The sequence below is a fragment of the Anguilla anguilla genome, chromosome 7 (assembly GCF_013347855.1).
Source record: "Anguilla anguilla isolate fAngAng1 chromosome 7, fAngAng1.pri, whole genome shotgun sequence".
NCBI classification, from domain to species: Eukaryota; Metazoa; Chordata; class Actinopteri; order Anguilliformes; family Anguillidae; genus Anguilla; species Anguilla anguilla.
In genome coordinates, this window is record NC_049207.1 from 396,496 (window position 1) to 408,303 (window position 11,808).

Genomic DNA, 11,808 nt, shown 5'->3' on the forward strand with positions numbered 1-11,808 from the left:
CTGTCTTTGTGCTGTGATTGGCGCAGACTGCAGGTGGGCAGCCCTCTTCAGCGAATGAGCTCTCGGCTTTCTTTGTGCTGTGATTGGCGCAGACTGCAGGGGGGTAGCCCTCTCCAGCGAATGAGCTCTCGGCTGTCTTTGTGCTGTGATTGGCGCAGACTGCAGGGGGGCAGCCCTCTCCAGCGAATGAGCTCTCGGAGGCGGCGGCGGCAGCGATTAGCACGGCCGGACACCACAGAGAGTGAGGATGATGGGGGGCGGAGCCACAGAGCCCATCGCTGGAGTCTCCGCCTCAGCCCTCACCGCACCCACAACCGCACTATCCTGGAGGTGCTATTACACACCTACTACACATCTATAACTAATCTATTACACATCTACTACACACCTATAACTAATCTATTACACAGCTACTACACACCTACAATTAATCCATTATACACCTACTACACACCTATAACTAATCTATTACACACCTACTCCACACCCATAACTAATCTATTACACACCTACTACACACCTACTCTCTCTCTCTCCCTCTCTCTCAGGAAAGTGTATCTCAGGTGAGACCATTGGTTCTGTGTCGACCCTGTGGAAGGACACTACATGGAGTTCCGACTGAAGACCCCAGAAGCAGGGTGTGGCACAGGGTGTGGTCAGGGGTGTGGTCAATGCCCATGTGGCCTCTCCTCCTCATCATGCCTCTGTCTGTCATCATCATCCTCATGGTTTTGCTGTTGCCTCAGACTGACATCTGACACCCTGCTTTAGCCTATAAACTCTGCCCCCTCACCTGTAAACTCTGCCTTCTCACCTATAAACTCTGCCCCCTCACCTATAAACTCTGCCCCCTCACCTGTAAACTCTGCCCCCTCACCTATAAACTCTGCCCCCTCACCTGTAAACTCTTTCCCCCTCACCTATAAACTCTGCCCCCTCACCTATAAACTCTGCCCCCTCACCTATAAACTCTGCCCCCTCACCTGTAAACTCTGCCCCCCCATCTGTAAATTCTGCCCCCTCACCTGTAAACTCTGCTCCCTCACCTATAAACTCTGCCCCCTCACCTGTAAACTCTGCCCCCCCACCTGTAAACTCTGCCCCCCCATCTGTAAATTCTGCCCCCTCACCTGTAAACTCTGCTCCCTCACCTATAAACTCTGCCCCCTCACCTATAAACTCTGCCCCCTCACCTATAAACTCTGCCCCCTCACCTATAAACTCTGCCCCCTCACCTGTAAACTCTGTTCCCCCCACCTGTAAACTCTGCCCCCCCACCTGTAAACTCTGTTCCCCCCACCTGTAAACTCTGTTCCCCTGTAAACTCTGCCCCCCCCCCCCCACCTGTGTGCATATGAAGCACACTTGTCATTACTGTAATGCACACGTGCACTGGCCCTGTACATACTGTTTAAACCCAAACCTTGGATATCACTGTAAACTAGGGTTTCTCTATACTGTTAAATATCTGTAAAGGTTGCAATATTGAAAATGAAAATAATTTATAGTGAGATGCATTACATGGCCAAAAGTATGTGGACACCTGACATCCAACATCTCATCCAAAATTATGGGCATTAACATGGAGTTGGTCAACCCTTTGCTGTTAAAACAACCTCCACTCTTCTGTGAAGACTTTATACTTGATGTTGGAGCATTGCTGCAGGGATATGTTACCATTAAGCCAAAAGAGCATTAGTGAGGTCGGGCACTGATTGGGTGATTTGGCCTGGCTCACAGTTGGCTTTCCGATTGATCCCAAAGGTGTTGGATGGGGTTGAGGTCAGGGCTCTGTGCAGGCCAGTCAAGTTCTTCCACAAAATATCGACCTTGCTGTGTGCCCAGGGGCATTGTCATGCTGAAACAGGAAAAGGCTTTCCCCAAACTGTTGGTGAAGCATAGAATCATCTACAATGTGATTGTATGCTGAAGCAGTAAGATTTGCCTTCACTGGGACAAGGGGCCTAGCCCAAGCCATGACAAACAGCCCCAGACCAAGGGGTGTCCAGATACCTTTGGTCACATAGTGTATAATTGGCTTAGATGTAATATATAATACAGAATATCTCACAAATATACTGTGTGTGTATAAATGAAAAAGATGGATCTCTCGGGTAAATATAGTTATGTTTGTAGTGGTTGATTAGACTCTATCATTCCTCAGTAAAAATGCTTTTGATTTATAACATGACTCTCTCTCTCACCCCCCCCCCCCCCATGCAAACACACATATACACAATGCACAAACACTGAAACCAAGTCTGTGTATTTTATCTAATATCAGTGCCAAATAATTGATTTGTTTAAAATAATTATAATATTTTATTAGGAATATTTCCACACCAATCTGTTTACAATTAAAAGGAATTGTAAGTCTGATTGTCAACTTTCAAAGCATTATTTTTACTATGCTTAATCAGCAGAAATTAGATTATTAACCACTAAGTTTGCCACTTGTGTTTGCTAGCTACTGTATATATATATATATATATATATATATATATATATATATATATATATATACTGTATACCTATTTCTCACAGATAGTGAGAAAAACATGGAGACTCCAGGAAAGAGTTTTTATCAGGATGTGAGACAGCATGTGTGGCCTGTGGGCACCATGGCACACTCTGCAGCTCTGTGGGAGGAAAACCACACCGCTCTTCCAACAGAAAGCCAGTCAGCTCCTGCTTTGGGTGACTGATCATGCCCTGTGTAGGGGCATTGGGTGACTGATCATGCCCTGCTTAGGGGGCATTGGGTGACTGATCATGCCCTGCGTAGGGGGCATTGGGTGACTGATCATGCCCTGCGTAGGGGGCATTGGGTGAGTGATCATGCCCTGCGTAGGGGGCATTGGGTGACTGATCATGCCCTGCGTAGGGGGCATTGGGTGACTGATCATGCCCTGCGTAGGGGGCATTGGGTGACTGATCATGCCCTGCGTAGGGGGCATTGGGTGAGTGATCATGCCCTGCGTAGGGGGCATTGGGTGACTGATCATGCCCTGCGTAGGTGGCATTGGGTGACTGATCATGCCCTGCGTAGGGGAGTGGATTATGTCAGCCATTAGGACACTGAGACATGTTTGATTTGTTAGATATATTTGGTGAGCGGAAGCTACTTCCTGGAAGCGGCTGAGGAGGAAGTCATCGGCCTCCTCCTGCAGGTCATGTGTCCCATAAGCCTCGGCAAAGGCGGCCACGTCCAGGCATGAGCGGGCGTCCAGGTGACTGCGCAGGAAGTACAGACAGAGCGGCAGCGCCGGGTGCAGCTGCAGCTGCAGGGCTGTGGAGGCCTTCTCAAATACGCTGTCCCACCCCAGGCATAGCTGCCCCGTGTAGCAGCAGCTCAGCAGCTCCCCAAACCCTGCCCCCTCCAGGGCCCGTAGCTCCACCTGGTCCTGCCGGGACTCCCTCATCCCACTGCAGAACATGCCCCGGAAGTACTCACTGCAGGCCGCCAGGAGCACCCTGTGGGCTGGGGCACAGGAAGCGAGAAGAGGCAGGGGCAGAAATTGAGAAGGGGGAGGGGCAGGAAGCGAGAAGGAGGAGGGGCAGGAAGTGAGAAGGGAGAGGGGCAGGAAGTGCGAAGGGTGAAGGATGTTCTTATATGCATAAACATAACATATACATTGCTCTCCAGAATTATTGGTGCCAGCAATTAACATGAGCAATGAAGGTTGCATAACATTCACATTATTGTTTATCAAATGTTTTCTTTTCTCAGAAATCACAAAAAAGTTTTATTCTGAAAAACGTGTCCCTGAAGAATATGTGCCACTTCCTGGAACCTCTGTATTTAATACTTTGGGCACCCTCTATTTGCCAGGATAACAGCAATGAGTCTTCTCTTATAATGCTTGATGAGGAGAACACATATACAGGGATCTGAGACCATTCCTCCATACAGAATCTCTTTAGACCCTTCAGAGTCCTTAGTCCTCACTCTCCTCTTCAGCTCTTCCCACAGGCCTCTATGGGGTTAGGGTCTGGGGACGGGGGTGGCTATTGCAAAACCTTGATTATGTGGTCAATGAACCATTTTTGTGTGAATTTGGAGGTATGGTTTGGATCATTGTCCTGCTGGAAAATCCAACCATGACCAAGTTTTAGCCTGCTGGTACAGGCAGCCAGATTTAGATCTAAAATTTCCTGGTATTTGATGGAGTCCATGATGCCCACCTCAGGTGTTTGCTGCCACAAAACTACTTTCGTCTCATCTGACCATAGAGCCTGGCTCCATTCGAAGTTACAGGGATGTATACCAACCTCTGCGTGCTTACGTTTGTGGATTGATGACAGCAGAGGTTTTCTTCTGGTAGGCCTTCCAAATAGCTTGTTGGCATTGAGGTGGTGTGTAATTGTGGAGACTTGGTGACCCCAGGATCCAACCAATTCCTGAAGTTCTCCAACTCTGATTGTTTGAGAAACGTTTACCTCTGGAAGCGTCCTCTTCACTGGGGCAATATACACTTGAGTCCGCTTCAGTTGGGCAATACACCTGAGTATATGAAGGTCAACAACCTTTTGTCTCATTTAATTTGTGTATTCTCTCATCTTCCCCATGTTAATGGATGACTAATGGAGTTTAGCCTGCATGTCATCCCATATTTATACTCCAGTGGAAAAGGAAGTCATGAATGACCACTCGAGAGTTCCTAAAGACTCAGGCATGCTTTAAAAAGATTAATATAAATAAAAATATACATCAAATAAATTTTGTTCATAAGAATTTCTGTGGGTTCTGATATTTTGAGAATGTTTGAGAGAATGTTTATTTTTTATAAAGCTTTTTTAAAATAATCTTAACTCGATTAAAGGTTAAATTCCTCATATTTTGAGTGTAAGATCAAGCTGATAAACAACAAAGCTTTTTTTCACTGCCTTTTTCAGCTAAATTTTACTAAGTGTGCCAATAATTCTGGAGGCCACAATATGTATAAAATAAAAATGGCATGCACAGACTAAGCATTATTAAGAAATATGGAATTATCTTGAAGTATAATTATTAGTTTAGTAGCATTTATCCACTTCATGCTTTTAAAGAATATTCACATAACCAAAAATGGAGCATCGCGTAGTTCTGGCAGGTCACGAGAGTCAAGCGCTCCGGCCGAATCAGCTGAGGGCTCAGCTGAGTGATGTTAGCCTATCACAGTACATTCACTAACAGGGCGGTCTACTTAAACAGCCTCCCTCTACTCATTCGGCTGCTCCTCCTGCATGCAAGCGCTGCACGTTGCTTCGTAAATCGGCGCTTCTTCCTGCAATCCAGCTAGCCTACGGCACGTTGCCAGTCTAAACCAAGTCTACTTGCTACATGTTAGCTGCTAGTCTAAGCTCACAGCCTAGGCACTATGAAGAAGTCTCGCTATTCATTTGCATTGCTCCTTACCTCTAAGCTCTAGCTGCAGCAGGCAGGCGATCCATTTCGGGGCCAGCCACGCAAAGCGTTGTCTAAAGCGGCTTATTCCAAATATTGAGGATACCGGTGCACTGTCCTCACTGCTAACTGGCCAGGGAGCTTCATTCAAGGAGCGCTGCTTTGCGGCGACGCCGCCCCTCCGTGGAGGACGCCATGTTCAAGCCTGGAAGCTGCTGCCACGTCCATATCTGCTAGCTGCAGATTTTTGCCGGGTAATGTCATCAACCTTATTTAAATTCTGCTGAGCTCTGAGTCTAGCGTAAGTGCATAATATACAGTGTTGCCAAATATTTCTATAGAAAGTAGCTATGGCCTCCTCTAAAAGTCGCTAAATTAACAACACCGAATATAGGCTACACGTTCGATTGCGGGGGCGTCTCACAGAGGGGCTGGTTCCACGAATATCGCAAGTCTTTCGCTAAAAGCGGAAACGTTCCAACATATGCGGGCACAAGTTAATTGCATGCTTATTGTCGAGTTTCTCACCACCAGAGTCAAAGCTAGATGCGTCACTGCTAAAGAATTCCTGGCGTGAATGTTTTCGGCTACCTTCCTGAACGCAGTAGAATTGGGTCGTACGCTACATCCTCTACTGATCAGAGCGGGGTCTTCCAATCAACCGTTTTACGCGAATTTGGGGTTCGTGCACGTAAATCTAAGCGGAAATGTCTGAATTGAGAACGCCAAAGTTCTCACGCTTGGCTGAGATGGAAAAAGTAGGCGTATCGATAAAGAATCTTTGTTCATTACGAACGGCTGACGGATTAAGGACAGTCGCTAACACGCAGCTACTAGATAGCCCCATGCCTACTTCCTGGTGTAAACAGTTATTCCGGAAAAATTGGGCTGCGAGATCGCAGTTAAACTCTGGCTGTTATAGGTTTGGCAGATTGAACATGGGCGGCAGGGCGTGTTGCAAAGAGCCGAGATGTCTAAATTGTTCAAAGCTGCATTCTACCCTTCGCTGAATCGCTACACTACAAGGAGTGTTGGACTGTTACCGGCAAGTAGGCTACAGCCAATGTTGTAAATGCAAACCAGCTTCGGCTTCAACTTTCGGTTTCTGAAAGTTGTTCTCCACTGATTCACGATTCGCGCTTAAAAAGCCGGTTCCCTATCAGGACCCAATCATCGCGACAGAAAAAATAAAAACATTAAATTCATATTGGTGTTAAATCTGCGAGGATATAATTTGGTTGGCTATCTAATTTAGCTGTCAGATCACGCTGCTGAATGTTTAGGGATTGCTAATGTTTATTGTAATGAGACAAAATAGGCTAACGTTGTCTTATCCAACTGGTTCTCTCAATATTGTGCTGTTGCAAGACGCGAATGCGTACGTTCCGCATTCATAAGTGTATCGTTGTATTCCATGACACCTAAACGGGCGTTTAGGCTTATCACAGCGGAGAAGGGATTTCATGTAGCCTTCTCCGCGTCACTGCTCTGACCTCTTCACCGTGCATGTGATCAGGCATGTGACCACACGACTGAGCACACATGTTGAGGAAAAAAATCATACCTCCTGCTACGGACATGCTCCACATAGCCTAGGTATTGGCTTCGCCGTCTCTACACGCGAATGGCGTGGCGCGTCATCCTTGGACCTGCTGCCGGTATGGCTGGTTCCAGGCAGATTTGTAGCATGTGCTTTCGCAACTTGTCATAGTTTCTTTAATCGTACATTGCATTTTCGTCTAAATAGAGTGCAATACGATGGCTAATAAAATAAATAAATACGTGAATTATAAATAAATAAATTAATTAATTAATTAATAAAAAAATAAAAAATAAAAAAAAAAAGATTCATAGACTATTCATCCTCATAACTGCGTTCACAACTGGTCTCTCTTAAGGCAAGTGTTTCAACCCCGGAGTACCCACTGTTGGAAACTGCATTTCCTTATGCTTCATGGTTCTTTATATGATCTCACCATGGCAAATATGCTTAAATTAGCTATATATCGTATACACCTCAAGCTTTTCATCTAAGAAAATGAAGAAACTTGTGTCATTATTGCATACTAGCACTGTTTTCCGTCCTCTCCTCCATGACCCGGTACCTGTGGTGGCGCCCCCATGCGAGCCCTGAGGAGCCTTCATTGGGAAATGCCATGACGAAATCTGGTTGCCGTCCGCCTCGGTCTCATTGGCAATGTGGTCCCCATTCCGGAGTTCTACACCACCACTCCTGCTCCAGTGTGGCAACGGCAGCAGTGATGGTTCCCAGCATCCTCAGTGAAGCTACGGGGCTTTGGACATGTACTTCATCCGTTGGCATTGACAATTTCCGTTCAAAAGCTATGAGCTTTGCAGCATAGGAGCACGGCTGCTACTGTCTACTGGCAAGTACCGGCATCGCAGCCGCCAATGTTTCCCTGTAATCAGTTTCTTGCTGCCGCTACTGCTACTACTGCTGCTGCTAGTGCTGCTGCTATTGCTGCTGCTGCTGGGTGCTACTGCTACTGAAGCTGCTGCTGCTGGTACTGCTTCTGCTGCTGCTGCTGCTGTTACTGCTGCTGGGTGCTACTGCTGCTGCTGCGTACTGCTGCCACTACTGCTGATGTTGCTGTTGCTGATGCTACTGCTCCTGCTGTTTATTGCTGCTGCTGCTGCTGCACTACTACTGAACGAGGATTCATTACACTAATATGAGTAGTATATTTCCCTCTAATTGGTTTAAATCTCTGTGCTGGGGGGAAATACGAACAAGCTGCGGTACACATAGCCTAATGATATTTGGTGATTAGTTTGAATGGCCTTGGACTTACGAGGTAGCTGAGCCACTGACTGACATGCTTGTCACAATCGACAACCTGTGCCGACCAGAGGAGGATGGGTTTCCCCCTTGAGCCTGGTTCCTTCCGAGGTTTCTTCCTATCTGCCACAGGGAGTTTTTCCTTGCCACTGTTGCCTTAGGCTTGCTCCTGTGGGGGTTCAGGTCAGGGTTGTCCGTAAAATGCATTGTGACAACTGCCGTAAAATACACTATACAAATAAATTTGATTGATAGAAGCCAAGGCCATACACGTAGGCATAGCCTTTAACATTACAAATAGTATAAAATAAAAAATCAAAAATAAATAAATAAATAAATTTAAAAAAAAAAATAAAATAAAATAAAATAATAAAAAAAATAAATAAATAAAAAAAAAAAAAAAAAAACCCTTGGTACACATAGCCACTGACCCACAATGTTAGAACAGCCTCGAGCTGACCGGATGAAGGGCCTTTCCGGTAGCCGAATGGCATTTCACATAGTCATCACCTCAGCCGGAGACTAAATGGACTGCATTATATAGCGCTTTTATCCAAAGCGCTTTACAATTGATGCCTCTCATTCGCCAGAGCAGTTAGGGATTGGGTGTCTTGCTCGGAGACGCTTCGGCACGCCCAGGGCGGGGTTTGGGCCGGCGGCCCTCCGACTGCCAGACAATCGGTCTTGCCTCCTGAGCTATGTCGCCCTATGTCAGAGACTAAGTACTAACAACATGTCGGCGCATGTTTGCTTTGGGGGGTTTTGCTGCTGCCCCCTCCTGGTCTTGTCCATGCATGCTTGTATGGATGGCAATGAGCGAGGATTCATTTACACTGACGTAGTCGGTAGTATATTTCCCCCGGTTAATTCAAATCGTGGCGCTCGAGGGGAAATACCGACAGCGTCGGTACACATAGCCTAATATTACATCTCACATAGTATGTTCCCCTGGTTTATTAATGAATAATTCATCTAACTAGTGGCCTCAGGGGAACGTCCAACATGCGTTGGTACACATAACCACTGATCCATGTAAAAACATAGACGGCCTCAAGCCGAAAGGCTCGACTGGACGAAGGGCTTCCTCCAGGTGGTCGTACACATAGTCATCACATCGGCCGGAGACACTTATTGATAGCATATCGGCATATGGTTGTTTTGGGGTTTGGCTGCTGGCCTCCCGGCCTTATCCACGCGGGCTGCGTGGTTGGCGGGAGAGCTCCAGAACAGAGCCATACCGCCAAACATAACTGTATTGCCTTTATTGTCAATAAAGTTCTACTTGATGACAGTGGCCCTGACAGAATATGATATTGTTCAATTCATGGCATGTGCAGACAGGTCATGTGCTATAAAATTATGAATTAAAATCATTCAGGAATGGTAGTTATTGGGAACCAGCCACACACACGCCAGCAGTGGTTAGTTGTCTTGTTTCTATGGTGACCAGTGCACCTACCAGGGAAAGTCTTGCCCTCCACCTGTAGCTCCACATCACAGCCCACCTGCTCCACCCACAGCTGCCTGATGCAGTCCAGGCTCACCTCCAACACCCTCCTCTTCCTCTCGTCCTCCCTTCCCCCTCCCTCCAGCCCCTCCTCCTCTTCCTCAGTGCACAGCTGCAGAACTCTGTGGGCACCCAAAGCAACGGCGGCTGCTCGAACTCGTGAAGCGGAGCAGGGGTTCAGCCCAGCGATGGCGCCGGTGTAGGCAAACTCGACGACCGCGGCCAGCCCTTCCTGCTCCACATCCCCACTGAGACAAACGGAGAGCTCTGTGTGTGGGAGCTGTGTGTGTGTGTGCAGGTGTGGGCGCTGTGTGTCTGTGTGTGTGTGTGGGAGCTGTGTGTGTGTGTGTGTGTGTGGGAGCTGTGTGTGAGCTGTGGCCTCTCCCTCTCTGTCCCGCTCCTGTAGACTCTGCCGGATGAGTGTGGAGACAGAGGCCATGACGGGGGAGTGCGTGTGCAGTGCCCCCCCCGCTGCGGTGCTCAGGGTGAGGTCAGTGAGGAGGGCGGAGCCCCGCAGCGCCTCCAGGGAGAGGAAGAGCTCGCTGGGGTGGCTGCGCCTGTGGTATGGCTGCTCTTCATCATCCTCATCTTCCTCGCTATCCTGGTCTTCCTCACTCCTCACCTTTGCTCCCATCCTACGGCTGTTATACGCCACTATCCACCTCAGCTTCCTCTCTTCCTCCTCTATTCTCCTCCCCCCCTCCTCCATCGCACTCCTCTGCTTCTCCTTATCTCTCTGCCACCTCTCCTCCCACCCCACTGGCAGAGAAGGCTGTGTTTGCTCCATTCCTCTCTGACTGTTTCCTTTCTACTGCCTGAACACAACACCTCATCTCTTTCTCTCTCTCACACACACACACACGCACACACACACATAAACACCCTAGACCCTTACCCTTACCAGGCTGCTAATAATACCTAGTGGGTCAGGGTGTTGGGTTTTCTGCACTTGCAGAGAATTTAAAATTAGCAGCACTTCCCCTGAACAGATCCTAAATAACACTGACCTTACTCTGCTAACTATCACACCAGGCTAAATAACACTGACCTCACTCTGCTAACTAACACACCAGGCTAAATAACACTGACCTCACTCTGCTAACTAACACACCAGGCTAAATAACACTGAGCTCACTCTGCTAACACACCAGGCTAAATAACACTGACCTCACTCTGCTAGCTAACACACCAGGCTAAATAACACTGACCTCACTCTGCTAGCTAACACACCAGGCTAAATAACACTGATCTCACTCTGCTAACTATCACACCAGGCTAAATAACACTGACCTCACTCTGCTAACTATCACACCAGGCTAAATAACACTGACCTCACTCTGCTAACTAACACACCAGGCTAAATAACACTGACCTCACTCTGCTAACACACCAGGCTAAATAACACTGACCTCACTCTGCTAGCTAACACACCAGGCTAAATAACACTGACCTCACTCTGCTAACTATCACACCAGGCTAAATAACACTGACCTCACTCTGCTAACTATCACACCAGGCTAAATAACACTGACCTCACTCTGCTAACTATCACACCAGGCTAAATAACACTGACCTCACTCTGCTAGCTAACACACCAGGCTAAATAACACTGACCTCACTCTGCTAACTATCACACCAGGCTAAATAACACTGACCTCACTCTGCTAACTATCACACCAGGCTAAATAACACTGACCTCACTCTGCTAACTATCACACCAGGCTAAATAACACTGACCTCACTCTGCTAACTATCACAACAGGCTAAATAACACTGACCTCACTCTGCGAACACACCAGGCTAAATAACACTGACCTCACTCTGCTAACTATCACACCAGGCTAAATAACACTGAGCTCACTCTGCTAACTATCACACCAGGCTAAATAACACTGAGCTCACTCTGCTAACTATCACACCAGGCTAAATAACACTGACCTCACTCTGCGAACACACCAGGCTAAATAACACTGACCTCACTCTGCTAACTATCACACCAGGCTAAATAACACTGACCTCACTCTGCTAACTATCACACCAGGCTAAATAACACTGAGCTCACTCTGCTAACTATCACACCAGGCTAAATAACACTGAGCTCACTCTGCTAACTAT

General features: G+C 47.3%; 2 protein-coding genes across 3 annotated transcripts in view; one reads left to right on the top strand and one right to left on the bottom strand.

Annotated features, from left to right (window-relative positions):
- The window catches only part of LOC118231069 (serine/threonine-protein kinase Nek4-like), a 56,609-nt gene extending 55,321 nt beyond the window's left edge, over positions 1–1,288 (top strand). For both annotated transcript variants that reach the window (XM_035424524.1, XM_035424523.1), the window contains 2 exons: positions 159–330; positions 549–1,288. In XM_035424524.1, the coding sequence (XP_035280415.1) occupies positions 159–330; positions 549–758 (382 nt within the window). In that variant the 3' untranslated portion in view covers positions 759–1,288. The remainder of the gene's footprint in view (positions 1–158; positions 331–548) is intronic.
- A 1,128-nt stretch (positions 1,289–2,416) lies between these two features.
- LOC118231072 lies at positions 2,417–10,533 on the bottom strand. Its single transcript, XM_035424533.1, has 2 exons — positions 9,646–10,533; positions 2,417–3,481 (listed from the first exon to the last, which is right to left on the bottom strand). Exons 1-2 carry the CDS (start codon positions 10,478–10,480, stop codon positions 2,706–2,708), a joined length of 1,611 nt encoding a protein of 536 aa, XP_035280424.1. The 5' UTR covers positions 10,481–10,533; the 3' UTR covers positions 2,417–2,705.
- Between the last annotated feature and the right edge of the window lie 1,275 nt (positions 10,534–11,808).